This window comes from Microdochium trichocladiopsis (assembly GCF_020744255.1).
Source record: "Microdochium trichocladiopsis strain MPI-CAGE-CH-0230 chromosome Unknown B0I36scaffold_13, whole genome shotgun sequence".
Lineage (NCBI taxonomy): Eukaryota > Fungi > Ascomycota > Sordariomycetes > Xylariales > Microdochiaceae > Microdochium > Microdochium trichocladiopsis.
This window is the reverse complement of record NW_025763556.1, coordinates 397,050-416,928: the sequence shown is the minus strand read 5'-3', so window position 1 is coordinate 416,928 and position 19,879 is coordinate 397,050. Positions and strand designations below refer to the sequence as shown.

Sequence of the window (19,879 nt, the reverse complement as noted above, 5' to 3'; positions counted from 1 at the left end):
GTTGCCCAATATGGACGAGGTGGTGATCCGGCGAATCACCGAATCACGGCCCAGCTTCGCCTGGCTCTCGGTGGTGGTGAGCCAGGATTTGATAGCCATGCGCGATGACAGCTGCTACTGCTGTGAGTAAATACAAAAGCAATGTCCCGGCTCAAATGCACGTGGAAGAAATTCCTGAACTCCATCTTTAGTTGCGAACTCTATCCTGTTTTATTGTGATCACCATGATTTTCAACATCCCATTAGCTCTGTCCTGCCTGGCTCTGTCCATCTACCAGACAGCCCAGGCATGTCAGTTCCACGATCTCGAGGCGGCAGCCAGCGTCGATTACAACCAGCTCATAACCAACAACAGATACTTTGGCGCTATCCGGCGTGCTGCTGAGACCCCGCGCAAGATTGCCATCAAGAACGTTCGCGTCTTCGATGGCTACACGCTGCGTCCGTCCGGCACCGTCATCATCAACGGGGCAGTCATCGGCGACGAAGGGGACGAGTGCGGTGCCGAGATTATCGACGGTCAAAACGGAACGCTCATGCCAGGACTGATTGACATTCACGCTCACCCAGCCAACATCAGCCACCTTGAGACGCTCAGCCAGTTCGGTGTCACGACTGTCGTCGTCGAGGCATGCTTCGTGCCTGCTGCGTGCCGCTCTTTGCAGAACCATACTGGACTGACCGACGTCATCCTCGGCTCAACGCCCGCCGCCGCCCCTAACAGTGTCCACGGCAACATCACGGCGGCCGTCCTCGGGGCCAACACCACTCTCCTGGTTCACAATGCTAGCCAGGCAGTGTCTTGGGTCGACGAGCAGGTCGCCTGGGGGCCAGCCTTTATAAAGCTCATAGCCGAGACTCCTGGGCTGGACCAGCAGACGCTTTCAGCCCTCGTTCTCGCAGCACAGGCTCGCGAGATGCGCACCGTGTGCCACATCAACGCCTTTGGCGCCATGCAGCAGGCCATCGCCGCGAGGAACGAGCAGATCCACCACGCACCGCTCGACAAGCCACCCACCGCCGAGATGGTCTCCCAGATGGCCATCCAGAACCAGATCTCGGTGCCCACCCTGACCATCATGAAGGCCATCGCCAGCTCGAGCGGCCACACCATCACCCCGGGCACCAACTTCTCTGTCGCGCTCGAGACTGTCCGCCGTTTCCACGAGGCGCACATCCCTGTCCTCGCGGGCAGCGACGCCAACCAGCAGCCGGGTCTGGTCGCCATGGTGCCGTTTGGGAGCAGCCTCCACGGCGAGCTGCAGCTGCTCGTCGACGCGGGCCTCGAGCCGGTCCAGGCGCTCCGGGCAGCTACCTCGCGGGCCGCGCACTACTGGGACCTCCGGGACCGCGGTGTCATTGCTCCGGGCAAGCGTGCGGACCTTGTGCTTGTCCACGGCGATCCAACGGTGGATATATCTGCGACTCGGAACCTGGCTAGAGTGTGGTTGGGCGGCGTTGAGTGGACGCAAGGACTGGGCACGTTTTGAGAGGGTAGATTCGTCGCTTCATTGGAAACCCCGCGAGGGATTTGGGGTCGTCTCGCTTGGTATGAATAGGCAATAATCAGGATACATGTTGTACTTGGATCACAGGCCTCATGTGATGATTAGCTATGTGCCTGAATATGGCTGAGTAGAGTCTGCTTAAATCAGTCTTACACAATCGTACACCCTAACAATAAACACCAGCGCAGCCACCATGGTTTGTACACCCAACGAGTAAAGGCTCACACATCCACCGGTAGTGTCAGGCTCGATGCTCTCTCTCCACCATGGTGAACCGTGTGCTTTACACTTTCCATATTCACGCCGTGAACCATGTCCTCCCCAGTACCAAGGTTACGCACGTACTTTGGGTGCGACCCACCCGCAATGACTACACGGATCCGGGTGCCCTTGCGGAAGGTATGAGCACACTCGACCAAGGTCAGCTGCAGAAGTTCTCCGGTTTCCGGGCCCCGGTCCAGCTTGTCCAGTCTTTGATATGCCTCGGAGATGTTGTGCGAGGTACCGTTTGCTTCCACGGCACAGACTCGCACTGATAGGTCGGCAAACGGGTGGCTTGACGAGTGAGCCAGGGAGAGGACCGGCGAGCCCATGACCCTGATATCCTGCTCGAGTGGCTCTGTGGTAAAGGCGATAACATCACTGCGAGCCGCGAGGCTGCGGTCGTCGGCGAGCTTGCCGGCTTGATAGTTGAGCATGGACGAGCCAATGTTGGGGGTCGGATTGCGCGGATCGTACTCGAAGCTCGTCTCGGCCGGTGCTGCTCCAGGAGGGGAGGCCTCGAGCCTTCCCTCGGCTGACAGGAACCACTGTGTTGTTCTCGTGTTCTCGAGTGGCCACGCATCCGTCTCCAGCCACTGCTTGGTGCCCGTATCGAAGATCCGCACCAGGGCTTTCCTTGACTCCTGCTTCGCCTTGACAGCCGTCTTTGGTGCAAGGTACTGATCAAGCCACTGCAAGATTTCCCGCTTCGACTCCCCTCCCTGCGCGCTGAGATGGCCCCACGGTCCGACCGTCAAGCCCACGACCTGGCCTCTTTCCTTGAGTCGCCGATACTGCACCAGGCACTGCTCGATGAAAGTATCCGCCCACCCGGCAACCACCAACACCGCAGTGCCCTCGATCCTCTCCAGTGCGTCCGTAGCCACAGGGAACTCGACGTTGCCCGTCACGATCCCGTCGAACCACTCGGGCAGCTCGCCGCCGATATACCGCCTCATCCCGTCCATCAGCGACACCGCGCTCAGGTCCCGCGCCATCCGCTCGCGGTGCCACGACATGTGGAACGGCGGCGGGAGCCACGTCTCCTTCCGCTCCATCGCGGCCATCGCACCCACCCAGCTCACCATGTCTGGGTTCATCGCGCCCGTGCCGAACGTGAACGCGCCCCAGTCGTGCGGCCCCACGAGGACGATCATGGCTTTCAGCTCGCTCAGCGCGTCCGCAGCGGCAGCAGCTTGCTGGGCCATCCCTTCAGTATCATCATCGCCGCCGCCGCCAACCTCAGGTTTCGCAAGTCCCAGCTTTCTCAGCTGCAGCCCATGCACAGTCGACCACTGCGCCCACGCGAGATACGAGCCCCCAAGCATCCCCCACCGGCCCGTGTACCACTCTTGCTCGCGCACCCACAGCACCACGGCAGACCCGTCCGCGACGTCGTCCATCGCGGGCGTGAACACCCCGCCCTCGGACCCGGCGGTCCCGCGGCACGCACAGAGGAGCACCTGGTAGCCCCGCGCCGCGAAGATGCGCGCGTGTCCGACGGCCAGTGGGTAGTCCAGGCCGTAGGGGGAGCGGACGAGGATCGTTCCCAACGGCGCCTGGGACTGGGGCTGGTTGGTGGGCTGGAAGAGGACAGCGGCGGTCTGGATTGTGTTGCTGTCGGTGGTGTTGGTGGTGGGAGCAAAGTGCTTGGCTGGGATGGGGATGCGCACGTGCTCAACAGTGAAGCCGCATGTCTCGGCCGGCATGCCGTAGAGCCATCCTGCCAGCCGGTCGGCGAGGATGCCCGTGTACGAGCGTGCAGTCGACGGTTGTGGCGTTGCGGTGGCCATGCTTGGTGGTATTTGTGACAGTGCAAATGAGAGTACAAATGAGAGTATGTGGTTCAAGGTGATGGTTCTGAAGGATCGAATGAAGGATCGAGGGACGTGGGCGTTACCTAATAGCTGCGAAAGAAGTGGCTGACATCCTCGTTGTATAGTAGAGAAAGAGACTCGCATTCGGGGATGAGCTGCGACAATGGAGGGGTCTTATCTTATTATGCAGACTGCCATCAGTTCCAGGGTTGATCCTCCGTAAGCAGCCATTTCTGGTCAACCAGCGGCAGTATACTCCCAGCACTACATCGTCTCTCTCCATCCTGCAGCACTTCTAGGACTGCGGAATTAGTCCGTCATGATATCTGCAGCAAATCGCCCGCTGCTGTCGATGCGTATCCTGCTCGGATAGACACGCACCCAATCTGGTAACTTGCGGAGTTATCGTTGACTCATTCATCGACGTGACCACAATTACATGCAGGGGCTGAGCGGAAGGGCTGGGAAGCTTATGTGCGGGGTTTGAGGTGTGATGGCTTCGAGGCATCTGAGTACCTTAGGTAGGAAACATCCGTCAGCACTACTGCATAGTCCTGGCACTCCTGCCAGGCAGAATACCCTGCCTCGCCCTCACGAGTTTGAACCCACGCCAATGGAGTTGAGAATTGTCAAAGACGGTGTATTGTATCAACGGTCTAGTCTAGGTGACAGCCTGCATCGATCTGAGCTTTTGCCTCCAAGGTTCAGTGCGGAACAAGATCCGCGCGGAGCCTGCCTGAATCAACAGCTGGATGCGCGGAAATGTCGGCTGGACACTCCTTGAAATTTAGACATCGGCCACGAACACTCTCTACCCCTCAAAACCTTCCGGCCCATCCATCACGGTCAGCTCTTCAAGCAAACTCCTTGGCAACCCACTCCTCAGCCGTCAGAACCTCCGCCTGCTTCGTGAACACCTTTTCCACCAGCACGCGATGCACCTCCTCGTCGCTGTCCATGCACAGGTCCCCAAGCACAGTCAGCCCGTAATCCATATCCGCCGCCTCGCGGAGCGTCGACAGCACCGCGCCCGACGTGACTACGCCGCACAGCACGAGGTGGTTGATCCCACGCCCGCGCAGGATCGTGGGCAGGTCTGTGCCCGAGAGCGCGGAGACGCGGCGCTTGGTGACGAACACCTCGTTCGCTGGCTCCTCGTCCTCCGACTTGGCAGCGGCGGGGATGGTGAGCTCGTCGAAAAGCGCGACGGACTGGTCGCCCTCGACGAACACATTTGCCGGCATGTCTTTGACCCGGGAGGCGATGCTGCTTCCCGGGTTGAGCTCGGGCCGGCCGGGGCGGAAGGCGACGTTGACGTGGACGATGGTGGTGGGCGGCTTGTTGCCCGTCTTGTTGGCAGCGCGCACGGCGTCGAGGACCTTGGCTGCCTGGGCGAGGTACTGCGGTGTCTTATCCGGGAAGTTGCCCAGCATGATGCCCTTTTTTGGATGTCGAGCAGGATGAGCGCGGAAGTGCTGGGAGTGGCGGCCATCGTGGATGCTGTTGTGTTGGTTATACGGGTGGTGTGGCTGCGCGTTGAACTGAGGATATGAGTGCTGTCGACTTGCACGAGAACTCACGTCACGAAAGAACAAGTCATCGGTAGGTATAAGTCTGCCTTTTATTCTTTCAAATTTGCTCCAGCATGGAAATGATATCACGGCGTTATGGACGGACTTTGGTGAATGTCCACAGGACGGGTGGTGGGGCAGCAGTCGGAACCGAATCGGCTGACGTATAGTCGGTGACGATCATTCCCTTAGGCCCTGCGCGTGGGTATCGGCCGACACTACCGAGGACGTTCCAGTATACGCTATCTTTTTACGCGTCGATCGCCATGATGGCGTTCGAGGATGCATACTAGCCTCTAAGACGGGTCTATCGGCTTTTATGCTCGCTGTCCAGATTGCTATACCACGTTGCGGAAGACCGTTAAGTCCATTTGCCCTTTCTTTCCATTTCTGTTGACAAATTTTAGCGCAGTACAACTTAACTGCCCATCACTACTAGGCGAGAACAAGAAAAATGCCTCATACGCATGAGACTTGCACGCGGATGATCGGTGCCTATGCGAAAGTCTACAGAAGCGCCCTCAAGCCACAGCGGAGGTCAGTTGAGTTCAATATGATGGGCATGCCAATGGTCGCAACGCAATCAAAATTCTTTTGAAAGTTTCCTATGTCTTGTAATTTTATGTACGTAATCAACACCAGTCGGTCGGCATATATACACGCAGAAATCTCAACCTGTCACCAACACCACGCTCAATGCACCGCTCCCGTCAAGCTCAACACCACACGCCACAACAACAAACACCTCTCTCCACCATTGCCACTCACTTGCCCGCCAAACTCAAACTTCAAATGTTAGGAGCAAAAGCAAGCTCATACATGAACCCCAGGATCAGCTTCCCGTGCTCCAGCACGTGCGGGAAGTTGACCTTGTCGATCGTGTCCCTCACGCTGTGGATGTTGGGGTTGCTGTCGCTGAAGCTGGCCTCGAAGACGAACGCGCTGGGGTACCCGCTGCGGGTGGCCGAGGCGTGGTCGCTGCAGGCGTACCCGCACTTGGTGTCGACGCTCTTGATGCTCGTGTACGCGCCGATGACGAGCCGGGTGAAGCTCGTGAGCGTGCTGCTCACGTTGTCGGTGATGACGCCGAACACGCCCTTGGGCGAGTAGCCCACCATGTCCTGCTGGAGCATGGCGGCCACGTTGCGGCCGTCGCGCGCGTACTGCTGGAAGATGGCCTGCGACCCGAGCAGCCCGCCTTCCTCGGCGGCGTACCAGTGGAACTCGAGCGTGTTGGGGGCCTGGCCCGCCACGATCTTGGCGTCGGTCAGCAGCACGCGGAAGGCCTCGAGGATCGCCATGGAGCCCGACCCGTCGTCGTCGGCGCCCGCGGCCTCCCCGTTGCTCGGGTTGCCCTGGTTGATCGAGTCCTGGTGCGCGCCGACCACGACCGTCTTGGCCGAGGTGCCCGTGATGGTGGCGACGACGGAGAACTGGGAAAAGGTGTGCGTCACCTTGCGCACCGAGACGTTCTTGGCGCCGCTCGCCGCGATGGTCGCGGAGACCGTGTCGAACAGCCACTGCGCGGACTGCACGCCGTACGTGGACCGGTAGTACCGGTTGAAGAAGCTCGAGAACTTGGTCAGCGTCGTGCGCACGTTGTCGATGCTGTACTTGGCGATCAGGCTGCGCACGGCCGTGCCCTGGGTCAGCGTGGTAGGGAACGCCTGGATGGTCATCTCGCCGTCGGCAAAGGCCTGGACGGACGGGGGCGAGAAGACTGCCAGCTCGTCTCCCTGGTCAGTGATGTCGAAGAAGCGGATGTGGGCCTGTTTGGGGCGGGCGGTCAGTATCATGGTCTGCCAGGACAGTCCGAGGGGGGAAAGAAAATCAAGCTATCACTCACCCGCTTGAGAGCCCACTTCTCGTCCTCGGTCACTTGGCGAGTCGTGCCGTCGGCAAACTCGAGCGTGTACATGGGCTCGCCCTCGAGGGGCTCAGCCCGGAGCTTGACGAAGCGATCCACCATGGACGGGTGCTGCTCGAAGCTGCAGGCCATGGCTGTGGCGGCAAAGGCCGTCGCGAGGGTGGCAGAGAAACGCATCTTGATCTTAGGGGCACGTTGGACGGAGCAGTAAACTGGCCAGTTCGAGAAGAGACGGCTGCGCAGTAGACACAAACTCCTCGCAGGACAGTAGGGGTGTGCCTTGCCTTATGTACTCAGTCAGGTGTTACCCCAGCTTAAGGAGGACAGCCCGTGCCACGACAGGAATAGGAATGTCATCGGCAGTGGTGTATGATCGACAGGACGGAGCCGGCTTGGCACGCGGTATGCAACTCCGGCTGCCAGCAACAGAAGGTCTAGAAGTCTGCTTTTGTGACCGACATTCCAGGAGCCCGCCTGTGGGAGCCGCCCACGGGACCATAAAGGCAGGCCGGCTCACGCGACCCATCTGCACGACCAGTCGGCCAGGGCAGGCGATCCTGCAATACGCCGCTGCTATCAACCCGCTTGCCTAGCGTACTGTTTTCCCCCGCAAGCGAGACCGCCTGGTGATCCCAGCGTTGTAGATCGCACCTGCAGCACATGAAGAACCTGCCTGATTGGCCTGGTGGCATCTGCAGTGGAACCGCTGTGCGTGTGCTTGTCCAACTGCCGAAAGCGGGTTGCGTGCCCGGCTCGGCGCACTAGAGGATGGCTCGGCGCGCATAAAAAGGCAGGCTCACTGCCGTCCTGCCAAGATCGCCATTGCCAGAGTCTTGGCGCCTTGATCTTGCCCCGACGTGGTATTCCTGACGTGACCTCTGCGAGGGCAAGTCTTATTGTGGGCTCTCGTGGTGGGCATAATAGTGTGTCGCCGTTAGGGACGGCCAAACGGCATGTTCCGAGGGATGATGGTAGTATTCGCGTCAGATATACTGATGGATCCTCGACCCAGCCTGCACCAGCGACTTGCTTGGCTTTGCAATTCTTTTCTTTGATGGGATCGGTGTGCCGGCACAATGTCTCCTAGGGGCTGGTTTGGACCAACTGTTTTGGGTACAGCCGTCAATTGGCTGGCCCTGGACATGCTTGGTGCTACCTCACAATGGACAAGGTTGACAGCGTGCACGCGAGAGCTGTGTAATCACAAGTGCCGACCTACGATGATTATGCCGTTGTGGAAGGATGACTATGCAGATGTGAGAGACTTCGGCGTTGTCGATTCGAGAACGTGCTGTTGTCCATATAGGGCTTGGCAGCAATCTAGACGTCCTGAGCATGTATTACGATCCGGCTTCCAGAGGTTCAATCTGTCTGTCAGGGCGATTGGTCCGTCAGTCCATTATCGCGATTGTGGGCGAGCCAAAAATAGCCGCAGCGGCCGTGGGTGCCGGAGAAAAGCCGAGGCCCCTGTGCTTATGCACCACCAGCAGGAGGTCCTCGCTTACACTTCGCCCGCCTCCAAAAACCCCGCAAGCCGCAGAGCACGTATGACGGTTCGGACGAGACGCCGCCATCCGCTAGCGTGGCAGAATGCGGCGGCTCTTCAAACGGCCGAAGGAGCCAAAACCGGCGAGCGGCGCCGCAAGCGACCGGGACCCGCGAGCACCGTCGCCGGCGGCGCCGTCGTCTTCCGGCACTAGCAAGACCTTCCCCGCCGGCATCAAGCTGCTCCACAGCCCCGCAAACCTTGCCGACGCCGTCGTCGAGTGCGTGTGCTCCTCCTGCCTCCGCCCTTGGTCTCTGAATCTGTTAGGCTGCTGACACTTGGCTTGCAGCATCGTCTTCATCCATGGCCTGACGGGCGACCGCGACAAAACGTGGACGGCCGCTGGCGCATCCGAGCCCTGGCCCAAGGCCCTCCTCCCGTCCAGGCTCCCTACCGCGCGTGTCCTCACCTTCGGATACGATGCGTATGTGGCCGACTGGCGGGGTGTGGTTTCACAGGGCCGCATCGCGAACCACGCATGGAGTCTTCTAACGACTCTCGCGGCATATCGACAAGAGGACGACACGGTAGGTGCCGCTGGCCCATCCCGGGTATGGTAGTCATGATGCTAAAGTCAAGCGAGCAGAATGAACGGCCAATCATATTTGTCTGCCACAGCCTCGGGGGCCTAGTCTGTGAGGATGTATGTTTTCTTTTGTTTTTCCCCCTCTTTCTGCCTGAAGCCCACGAAATGCCATGCAGCTGACGACGATGACAGGCCCTGTCCAAGTCAAGAGAGCGGACGGAGGGCCACCTCCGAAACATCCTGCATTCGACACGCGGCATCGCGTTCCTCGGGACGCCACACCATGGATCGGGGTTGGCACGATGGGCTGAGCTCCTGTCGCGGTCCGTGGGGATCATCAAACAGACTAACCCCGAAATCGTGGCGGTCCTGAGGCGCGATTCGGAGGTCCTCGCCCGGATCCAGGATGGATTCCATACGATGCTTCAGTCACGCGCAAAGGAAGGCTGGCCGATCGAGATCAGCTGCTTCTTTGAGGAGCTGCCTCTGCCGGGCGTCGGCCAGGTGAGTCTGACCGCGCGCGTGGTATCCCGTGATGTGCATTTGGTTGACTGACAGGCTGGTACCTAGGTTGTGCCGCAGGATTCGGCCATTCTGCCCGGGTACATTCCGATCGCGATCCACGGCAACCACATGGACATGACCAAGTTCGCCAGCACGGACGACCCGGGGTTTGTGGTGGTTTGTGGAGAGCTCCGCCGATGGACCAAGGCGGTCGTGGTCGCGATGACTCCACAGACCCTGCCGGATCCCCAGCTCGAAGAGCGGTCGCAGGGCGCAGGGGAACAAGAACCACCACAAACCAAGGCCGGCAATACATTTCGCATCCGCGGGGTGCCACGAGACTGGGACGTCAAGAAACTTCAGTCCTTTCTGCAGGAGGAAGAGTTCCAGTCTCGGGACGGCTCGGCCTCCGGCCCAACTGTCTGGTCCTTGGCAGACGAGGTTGGTGGCAGTTCGAGAGTGGGCACGGCAACCTTCCAGCGCGTCCCACCTGCGATACAGACAGGCGGGAAATGGACAGTCCCCCTCTCGCTTTCTTCGGGGGCCGCCCAGCCGTCACGGTCAGGCCGGCGGCAGCCAAGTCTGAGTCTTGACGATCACTTCCACGGTATCACCACGCTATTCTCTCCTCCATCTGAGGATCATAAGCTCGAGTAAGTAGGACACTCACGCAAGCACCAGCACAAGCGAATGTTGACGAGAATGAAGCATCCTCGCCATCTCTGGGCTCGGCGGCCACGCCTTCGGATCGTTCAAGCAGAAAGGCGGAGAGCACATGTGGCTGCGCGATGCTCTGCCTTACGACCTCACCACCCTCGAAGGCAACGGCCGTCCAATTGCACGGGTCATGACTTACGGCTACAGCTCCAGCATCCCCCAGAGCAACAGCATGCAGAACCTGGAAGACCTCGCGGCGTCTTTCCACTCGAGCCTCTTAGCTCTAGCGACGGGCACACACATCAAGCCGATCCTCATCATTGCGCATAGCCTAGGCGGCCTGATTATCAAGCAGGTATGTGACCCGACAGAAATCTGATTTTGGCCGTGCCCTCTCTTCCCGCATGTTATTTTTGCTAAACATTTATTCAGGCTCTCATATCGCTGTCAAAGTCGGACAGCAGAGACGACGAGCTCCTGCTCGGGGCGGTCTACGGCGTCGTCTTTTTTGGCGTGCCACACGATGGCATGGACATCAGCTCGCTTATCCCGATGGTGGGCGACCAGCCCAACCGGTTCCTTGTCGAGTCCATCGGACACATCAACTCGCATATACTTAGCACACAGCGGCGAGAGTTCCACGCGGTGCTCGGCGGGGAGGGCGACTCGGAAGTGTTCTGCTTCTACGAGACCCTCCAGTCTCCCACCGCGCAGAAGGTAAATCTTGCAACCCAGTCATGGGGCGCCAATTCGATACATTCAGAAGAACTGACGAAAGGGAACACAGGACAAAAATGGTCGCTGGGCGATGACGGGACCCCCGGCATTCCTGGTCACCAAGACCTCAGCCACCCACTGCCGCCCATGGGAGGATGGACCGGTACACATGTGCCCGATCTCTCGCTCCCACTCGGAGATGGTCAAGTTTGCCGAGCACGACGAGGAATACGACAAGGTGGTCCAGAGACTGGCCGGGCTCGCGAGGCGCGCTGTGGAGAGAGGCTTGCGGAGCATCAGCAAGACTGATCTGCCATCGGCGGGTGGGACAGCGACACAGAACAGGAATGGTGGCTCGAGCACGTTCTGTAGGTAGAACTCAGGTGAAAATTGCATGGAATCAGCTAATGGAAGCAGTTCTTGTACCGTACACCTGGAATCCCGACTTTGTTGGACGTTCCGACGTCCTCGAAAAGCTGAAAAGTCAGCTCGGCCATGGACAACCTCAGAGCAGTGGCAAGCAACACCGGCGAGTCGCTCTCTACGGCCTAGGAGGCATTGGGTAATTGACATCGTCGCTGCCGGATTGTAGGCTCTGCTGACTTGGCGCAGGAAAACGCAGATTGCATTAGCATACGTGTACTGGCTGTAAGAGACGTCTCCGGACGTATCGGTCTTCTGGGTCCACGCGAGTAACGCCGAGCGGTTTCGTTAATCATATGTATCGATCGCATAGGAATGCCAGATCCCTGGTTACGACGATCCTAAGACGGATATGCTGCCGCTGCTGAAGCGGTGGCTGGAGAGGAAGGAGCGCGGCCGATGGCTGATGGTGATCGATAATGCCGACGATGCACAGCTCTTCAGCGGGCCAGAAGGGGTTGGACGGCACATACCCGAATGCGCCCACGGGTCCGTTGTTGTGACGACGAGGAACAAGGAGGCTGGCTCGAGGCTCACGAAGGGTGGACGACCAATTGAGGTCCGGGAAATGGACGAGAGCGAATCCAAGGAGCTGCTCAAGAAGAAGCTCGAGGAGGGCGGAATTAAGGCCGACGACTTGTCGGCCCTTTCGTCTCGACTGGAGCGTCTACCGCTTGCATTAGTCCAGGCTGCCGCCTTTATGCAGGAAAAGTCGGTATCCATTAGTAAGTACCTCCAGCTACTGGGCGGGGGCGACCAGGGACTCGTGGAACTGCTTAGCGAGGAATTCGAGACGGTCGGGCGAGACTCGAAGACTCCTCATGCAGTGACGGAGACGTGGATTCTGTCGTTTGATCAGATCCAGCAGCAGAACGCCTTCGCAGCCGAGCTTCTCTCGCTTATGAGCCTCTTCGACCGGCAGGCCATTCCATCCGACTTTTTGTCCGACTACAGCAAGCAACAGTCGGGCAAAGGGCCAAGGGGGGAAGTACAACTCAGCAAGGCTTTAGGGGTTTTGAAGGCGTTTTCCTTCGTCGTGGAGGAGAAAGACTATAGCTTGGACATGCACCGACTCGTACAGTTGGTGACCAGAAAGTGGCTTGTCAAGAATGATACGATTAGGTACTTCGGCGGTCAGGCGCTCATGACGGTGTCGCATATTTACCCGTTTGGTAGCCATGACAACCGTTTGATATGCACGGCGTACCTTCCGCACGTAGATGCGGTACTGAAGCAGGGCGGGACTGGGTCGAGGGAGGAGAAGCTGGCGAGGGCGTCTCTCCTCCATCGTGCGGCGGGGCTTTTCTACTACCAAGGCCAATGGGGAGATATGGAAGAGTTCCAAGCGCAGGCCGTAGACCTACGCAGAGCGTTACTGGGATCGGAGCATCCTTCGACGCTGGCCAGCATGGCCAACCTGGCATCGACGTACCGAAACCAGGGCCGGTGGGAGGAGGCCGAGAAGCTAGAGGTAGAGGTGACGGAGACTCGAAAGACGAAGTTCGGGGCCGATCATCCCTCAACGCTAACTAGTATAGCTAACCTAGCCTCCACGTACTCGGAGCAGGGCCGGTGCGAGGAGGCCGAGAAGCTGTTCATGGAGGTAATAGAGACGAGCAAGACGAAGCTCGGGGCCGATCATCCCGCGACACTTACTAGAATAGCCAACCTAGCGTCGACGTACCAGGACCAGGGCCGGTACAAGGAGGCCGAGAAGCTGTTCATGGAGGTAATGGAGACGAGTAAGACGAAGCTCGGGGCCGATCATCCCGACACGTTAACTTATATGAACAATCTCGCTTTCACTTGTCAAGGCCAGGGCCGTCTTAGCGACGCTCTAGACTTGATGCGCCAATGCGCCCAGCTTCGGTACAAAGCACTTGGCCCGGCTCACCCTGATACGGTATCTAGTCTTTTTGCGCTGTACGCATGGCAAGAAGCGAGTAGTCGTAGTTTAGCCGACTGGGAAGCGGCCAGAGTCTCGAGAAGAGAATAATCCGATATCCTCTTGACCTTTATATGTTAGGCTTATAGCAATTGCAGTGTTAATACTCTGAGACCTTTCTATGAATTGTTGACTCTCTTAACTCTTTCATATGCAGCTAGCTATTGCGGAAAAAACTAGGTAAAGGAAAACGACGATGTAGTCCTCTAACCTAATGCTTCGAAATCTACTTTCTTTCAGGGCACTGGTACACCGACAAAATGTCTCCTAGGGGCTGACTTTGACCAACTGTTTAAGATACAGCCGTCAATCGGCTGGCCTTGGACATGCACTGTGCTACCTCATAACGGACAAGGTTAATAAGGTGCACACGAGAGCTGTGTAACCATAAGTGCCAGTCTACAAGGACTATGCCGTTGTTTTCTTCAGCAACACTGTCTTACATGCTCAAATCCAGGCCATCGCCGGTAACGGAAAAGATGCAGGACGCGATTATAGAGCCAGATGTGGCCACTCACGGCGAATCGTGAATTTCGGATCTTTAAGTACCTCCAGAACTCCTCTAAGCATCACTTGTTCTGACTTGTCTTTGATGTTGTGGTTGCCACTCACACCATGGGTTTACACAAATGCTGACCTGTCGACACGTTTTGATGATCATGGTTGGATCATCCTTGGGTCAGCTCGGACGACACGAGGTTGTTCAAAGCCCGCTGATTCACGGCGGACCCTTTTTCCATCCACAATCGGACACACTCAAAAGACGTATACGAAGTCATCGCATCATTCCTATGGTATCTTGCTGTCAAAGTCGCTGTTTTGCGAAGGGGGGCAAATAAGCAAGGAGCATAACAAAAGCGGGAATAACGCATACCTTGCTCGTTGCGCGCTATAGACATCACGCGACCACATGTGGCCGGAGATTTGCGCCCGATGGCATTTCCAGAATCTGATGTGCCAGCCCCGGCCGATGCCGGATGCTTACTTTGTCGATGAACGCTGTGCTGACTGTGGCCTCCGTCCCCCTGTCTGCGACGAGTAGTGGGCCGTCGAGCGGTGCGCCTTGGCGTCGTTGCTACGTCATTTGCGGGTGTCCCTCAACACCAGCCTCACGCGATCATTACGTTGGCAACGGTCACCTTCTTCACCACCGTCAATGTCGACTGCGAACCGGGCGGAGAGAGTGCTCCGCGGATCCGCCATGAGGGCATCGGCACGGGATGCAGTGGATGCGGTCCGGCGACGTGCAGCAGCGCCGTTTCCGCCCTACAAGATGACCTGCAGCCGCTGGCCGCGGTCTGCACCGACAATAACGACGACGACGAAGACAACAACCAGGACGACGACACGTCGCGGCTTCCACGCAGCACCGGCATGGCATGCCAGCCAGGCAGCACCACTACTTACGATGCCACGCGCCAGGCTACCCTCGACTGCGATCCCGTCGACATCGCTGCCCTCGCTGCCCTCCTTGCCCCCGCTCCTCACAGCGCCATCGTCGCCACCCCTTCTCTTCCCCCCGCCGCGAGTGACCCCCAAAGACGGGCGCCGCCGCCTCAGCGGCCTGCACAGGCGGTCCGATGCGGCCGGGCGCGCGGCGGCCCAGGAAGCCGAGGACCTGCTGGAGCTCGCGCAGGGCCTGTCGCGGACGCCGATGAACGGGCACGCGGAGCTGCGGTGCACCATGTATCACCAGTCGGACCAGCCGGAGGAGGCGACGGCGGCGGTGCCGATGAGCAAGCACGACATCTCGCGCGAGTTTGACCTGTCGCCGCGGGACCTGCGGGTGGTGGACCTGGCGTCGGACGGGTCGCCGCACCTGCTGATCCGCCGTAGCACCATCCTCGTGCACATGTTCTGCCTGCGGCTGCTGGTCCAGGCGAACCGCGTGGCGGTGCTGCACGTCGACCAGGAGCAGCAGGAGCAGCAGCAGGACGGAGGAGGCAGTCCTCGCAGCAGTAGTGCCAGCGCGAGCACTCGCCACTACCACCACCACCACGGGCGCAGCGCCAGCAGCAGCACCCAGGACATCATCGGCCAGCTGGCGCCTGTCAAGAGTGGCGACACGGCGGCGGCGGCGGCGGCGGCGGCGCCCGAGCGGATCCATGAGCCGGCCATGACGGTCGCGGGTATTCTCTTCGAGACCAAGATGCGGGCCACGGGGGGCAAGCTCAACCATCACAACAACAACAACAATAACAATAACAATGGCAACAGTAACAACAGCAACGACGACAAGGACAGCAGCAGCAACAGCAGCGGTAGCTGCCCGGGGGCGTCGACGGTGAGCGGGATCGAGCCGGCGGCGCTGCCGTACGAGCTGCGGGTTGTGGAGGCGGCGATGGCGGCGGTGACGTGCGCGATCGAGGCCGAGTACCTGCTGGCGCGGCAGCGGGCGGGTTCCGTGCTGTCGGAGCTCGACTCGCAGCTGCTGGACAAGGACGAGGTGCTGATCCACACCGAGGTGCGGGAGCTGCTGGACCTGGTGCGCAAGCTGGCGGGCATCGAGCAGCGGGCGCGGTCGGTGTGCAGTGCGCTGCGAGAGGTCATGGACGACGACCGCGACATGGCCGACATGTACCTGACGGACAAGCAGAACGGGAGGCGGCACGAGGCGGGCGACCACCAGGAGGTCGAGTACATGCTCGAGGCCTACTTCAAGGCGTGTGACGGCGTGGCGCAGGGCGCGGCGGGCGTCATGGCCAACATCAAGCGCACCGACGAGACGATCCAGAACATCCTGAATGTGCGGCGCAACCAGATCATGGTGCTCGACACCAAGATCGAGATCGCCATGGTTGGCCTCGCCTCGGCGACGCTGCTGGCGGGCTATGTGGGCATGAACGTCGTCAATTTCATGGAGGACAGCAACTACGCCTTTGCGCTGCTCGTCGGGGGCAGCCTGGCCGCCTCGAGCTGGCTGTCGTGGCGCTTCCTGCGCAGGCTCAAGATGATCCAGAAGGGGCGGCACCGGTCGGCGTAGGCATTATTAGAAGCGTCGTCGTTTGCGTATTTAGTGGTTAGCGCTTCTGCTTTTAAATGTTTGGCGTGGGCTTCTGAGCTGGTTTGCCTACAAGAGCTCTTGACTTGTGCTGTGCTGGTCTGTCATGCCCCCATAACTGGGTGTCCCAAATATGCCTGACAGGTGATTTGGGGTTGATGATGTGCCCTGGTGGAGACCTAGGCCCAAGGCCATTTCGGACACTTGTGCAGCCCCACATCGGCTCACCTGTCAGCCGAGCCGACGTGCCCTCAGCCGACGTCACAACTTCATGTCCGGCTGTCTGTTTGCAATGCTCCTCTTGATTGATGAGTTCGCATTTCCCCCTCACAAACACGTCCATCTCCGTCTGCCGCCACCATGGCCGACCGCGCGAGCAGCTCTCCCGGCCGGGCGACGCGCGTGTCGCGCAACGCGGCATGCACCCGCTGCCGCACGTCAAAGGTGCGCTGCAACCCGAGCTCCGTCCCCGGCGAGCCCTGCCAGCGCTGCGCCAAGCTCGACCTGTCGTGTCTCGTCGATCCCACACATCGACGCGTGACGCGCAAGAGGTCAGTCTCTGATGTCACAAGACAGATTACGGTCGGTGTTGAGGGTCTATTTGTCTGCTTGTCGACTAACATGATGTCAAACACTCCTCAGCCAGCTTGACCAGCTCGCCCGCGAGGTGCAGGCCATCAAGGAGACCGTGGGCAGCAACAGGCACCCGGCACCGCAGCCTGTATCATCGTCGAGCCCAGGCGCCTGGTCTCAGCGGCTACAAAGCACCAGCAATGCCTCTCCCTCCAGTGTCACGGCCGTGGCAACCCAGTCTGCGCTTTCCACTGCTGCCTCAGAGCACAATGATGCCCACGATACGAGTATCCTCGTGCAAGACGTAGAAGCAGACTCGAGACAAGCAGCACCCAGCCTTCCTAGAGCGCTCAACTCGCAGCCATTTACTGGGCCAGAGATTGATGAGCATTTCGACTTGTATGCGTGCCTTTTCCGTGTATCCCCATCATCGAAACTTCCCAGTGTGATTGTGGAAAACTGACATCATCCGCCGACTTCAGGTTCTTCCGGCATTCCCACCCGCACTTCCCCATTGTCAGCGAACGCAGCCCAGACAAATGCTACGACATCAGCCCGTTCCTCTTCTGGACCATCATACTCATCGCTTGCCGGCGTCAACCCACCCGCAGCACCCCGGCCTCCCTTCGCCTGCTCGCGGAGCATATCAAGCACGAGACTGATGCCGCTGTTCCCAGAGTGCCCCTGCCCTTGCCTCAGCTCCACGCGGTCCTCCTCGTCGCCACGTGGGGCCTGTACCCGGGAGTCCGCTTCATCAACGACCCGGCCTACTGGCTGAGCAGCGTCGCCCTCAACTCGTGCCTGCTTGTAGGGTTCCACACCGGGTTCGGCCGGCATCCAGAGTACACTCATATCACTCTCGCTGTGATGGCGTCTGACAAGGACGCTGCTGTAACATGGGCGGCCTGTACTATCTTGAATAAACGGTATGACCCACCCCTCGGTTCTGGGGTGCGCAACATCAACTGACAAGGATCCACAGGCTATCGACCAACCTGGGCGTCCCAAGCATAGGTCCCCCATGTAACAAAGCCACGAGGAACATGTTTCAAGATGAGGCTAGTGTTCTGCCCACCACTTTCCGGGTGCAGCTCGAGTGCCAGGTCTTCATGGACCGGGTCAACCAGACACTCAGCTCGGCTGTGGAAGAGTCAAACCGCGTGCCCCAAGAATTAGTCCACATGTTTGAGGATGAATGGAGTGCGTCCCGGGCACGCATTCTCGCCAAATACACAGGTACGTGTTTTTTCCACAAGGGATTGCTGCCTGGTCAATTCTGTCGCGTGATGCTGACTTCCTTGGATAATGCCTATACAGATTCTATGTCTTCCCTCTATACCCTATTCGTCTTGGTCGAGATCCAGATGTACTACTTCCTTCTCAAACCTGACGTGAGCAACTCACACGCCGCTGTTGCCGGCCCACCCGAGACCAGTACCCTTCCACTCTCCCCTTCCATCGAAGCCGACATACTGCGCTGCTACACCACCGCATCCACTCTCATCACGCGAGTCGCCGCCCTCGACGAGACCACCAACCTCCTGCACTACCTCCCGCACTACACGATCCGCCCCATCGCCCACGCCATCTGCGTCATCTTCCGCACCATCCGCTCAGACCTGCCGCTCCGGTACCGGAGCGTCGTCGACCCGGGGGAAGCCGCTAGGGTCTCCAGTCTCACGGTCACGATAGCCCGCCGCGTATCCGCCGTCGAGGGAGACCTGGCGTGGCGCCTTGCGCGGTGCGTCGAGCTGTGGGACTCCTCGAGCGCGCCGTACCTCGCTGCAGCCGCTGCTGCCGCCGCCAGAGGAGACAAGGATGGGCCGCCCAGCCGTCACGGCAATGGCAATCGCAATGGCAACGCTGGCAACGCTGGCAGTATTGACAATGAGCAGGCCGGATCACCCATCCCAGCTGATCTCGACTACGAGCCTATCCTAGTCGAGGCGTTCCGCAGGCGCATGGTCGCAGGCCCGGGGTTCGACTTCATGATCCGCTGGAAGACCAAGTACGGACCCGTCCAGATGGGTCCTTATGCGGTGCAGCACTCGCACACATCTGGCCAGGGCATGCAAGTAGGCCCGGCTGCGACCGAGACTGTTGGTGGTCGGGGTCCACCGCCGCAGCAGCAGATATCATCGACAAGCTCCGCCACACACACCACAGCCTTTGAAAATGGTGTCACGGCTAGTGATACCAGGACCAGGACCCAGGCTGCATCGACAGGCACCGGCGGGTACCAAGCGGTTCAGCATGACCAGCAGAGACTGCAGCAACAGCAGTACCAGCACCAGCAAATGCAATCCAGCGCACAGATGGCCTTCGGTGGCAGCGGCACCGCGGCGCTGCCGAGCGAGACCACGGGGCTGCCGCCACCGTCCGCGGGACTGGCGGATATGTACACCCTGCTGGGCGCCGACTGGGGCATTCTCGATGACTTTGGCTGGGGCTTTGACGTTCCAGCTTCCCAGTGATCCTGCTCACACGCCCTGGAACTGGGAAACTAGCTCCGTCAGCCAAATAGTCATGCTCATCTGGCGGACACTACTGCTCTGGCAGTCTCGAGTGATGCTACAATTACGAGCAGAGCGTTGGGTTACTACCACGCTATCACGTACGGGCGATACTGTTATTACTACAGCGTGTGGAACTATTCACAGACCCCCTGGCGCTGCTGCTCTATGTCCCAAGCCGCCTTCAAATACTTCGACTTCGAACCCGGATCCTGCATCAGAGATTCCGGGTCACCTCCCGGCCGCCGTCGGTGTAGACGGAACCTCGTATGGCGGTAGCCGCGGATCCTGCGGGGGCAGCTCAGCATAGGTCCCCTGCCCTTCCAGCTCAGCCCACTGCTGGTGCTGCTGGTGCGGCTGATGATGCTGTTGCGGATACTGCTCCCCCGGATACAGTCCCTGCTGCCCCGTCTGGTGGTACTGGTGCCCTTGCTGCGGCTGGACATAATC

The 19,879-nt window shown here is 59.4% G+C and overlaps 6 protein-coding genes across 6 annotated transcripts; 3 read left to right on the top strand and 3 right to left on the bottom strand.

Moving 5' to 3' along the window:
- Positions 1 to 224: 224 nt before the first annotated feature.
- On the top strand, positions 225 to 1,490 carry B0I36DRAFT_378051 (putative hydrolase; the record flags this gene model as incomplete). Its single annotated transcript, XM_046160627.1, has 2 exons — positions 225 to 323; positions 387 to 1,490. The coding sequence occupies 2 exons, from the start codon at positions 225 to 227 to the stop codon at positions 1,488 to 1,490; spliced, it is 1,203 nt and encodes a 400-aa protein (XP_046005191.1).
- A 10-nt stretch (positions 1,491 to 1,500) lies between these two features.
- B0I36DRAFT_338436 (galactose-binding domain-like protein) lies at positions 1,501 to 3,071 on the bottom strand. Its single transcript, XM_046155755.1, has one exon. The coding sequence runs from the start codon at positions 2,975 to 2,977 to the stop codon at positions 1,730 to 1,732; it is 1,248 nt and encodes a 415-aa protein (XP_046005190.1). The 5' UTR covers positions 2,978 to 3,071; the 3' UTR covers positions 1,501 to 1,729.
- Positions 3,072 to 4,112: 1,041 nt separating this feature from the next.
- Positions 4,113 to 5,108, bottom strand: B0I36DRAFT_338434 (isochorismatase hydrolase). The gene has a single exon (XM_046155754.1). The coding sequence runs from the start codon at positions 5,017 to 5,019 to the stop codon at positions 4,441 to 4,443; it is 579 nt and encodes a 192-aa protein (XP_046005189.1). The 5' UTR covers positions 5,020 to 5,108; the 3' UTR covers positions 4,113 to 4,440.
- An 837-nt stretch (positions 5,109 to 5,945) lies between these two features.
- B0I36DRAFT_255752 (uncharacterized protein) lies at positions 5,946 to 7,126 on the bottom strand (the record flags this gene model as incomplete). The annotated part of the gene is made up of 2 exons (XM_046150903.1): positions 5,946 to 6,926; positions 7,004 to 7,126. The coding sequence occupies 2 exons, from the start codon at positions 7,124 to 7,126 to the stop codon at positions 5,946 to 5,948; spliced, it is 1,104 nt and encodes a 367-aa protein (XP_046005188.1).
- Positions 7,127 to 8,614: 1,488 nt separating this feature from the next.
- B0I36DRAFT_369199 (uncharacterized protein) lies at positions 8,615 to 16,325 on the top strand (the record flags this gene model as incomplete). Its single annotated transcript, XM_046159735.1, has 14 exons — positions 8,615 to 8,790; positions 8,860 to 9,097; positions 9,157 to 9,213; positions 9,289 to 9,600; positions 9,667 to 10,253; positions 10,309 to 10,612; positions 10,690 to 10,974; positions 11,045 to 11,342; positions 11,392 to 11,536; positions 11,607 to 11,622; positions 11,711 to 12,868; positions 12,965 to 13,139; positions 14,385 to 14,691; positions 14,765 to 16,325. 14 exons carry the CDS (start codon positions 8,615 to 8,617, stop codon positions 16,323 to 16,325), a joined length of 5,619 nt encoding a protein of 1,872 aa, XP_046005187.1.
- A 378-nt stretch (positions 16,326 to 16,703) lies between these two features.
- B0I36DRAFT_389179 (uncharacterized protein) lies at positions 16,704 to 19,579 on the top strand (the record flags this gene model as incomplete). Its single annotated transcript, XM_046161298.1, has 5 exons — positions 16,704 to 16,894; positions 16,986 to 17,315; positions 17,399 to 17,842; positions 17,899 to 18,152; positions 18,234 to 19,579. The coding sequence occupies 5 exons, from the start codon at positions 16,704 to 16,706 to the stop codon at positions 19,388 to 19,390; spliced, it is 2,376 nt and encodes a 791-aa protein (XP_046005186.1). The 3' UTR covers positions 19,391 to 19,579.
- Positions 19,580 to 19,879: the final 300 nt, after the last annotated feature.

What these genes read in the sequence shown, in the direction of transcription:
- B0I36DRAFT_338436 (XM_046155755.1), bottom strand. Translation starts at nt 2,977, where the DNA reads ATGGCCCAGCAAGCTGCTGCCGCTGCGGACGCGCTGAGCGAGCTGAAA.
- B0I36DRAFT_338434 (XM_046155754.1), bottom strand. Translation starts at nt 5,019, where the DNA reads ATGCTGGGCAACTTCCCGGATAAGACACCGCAGTACCTCGCCCAGGCA.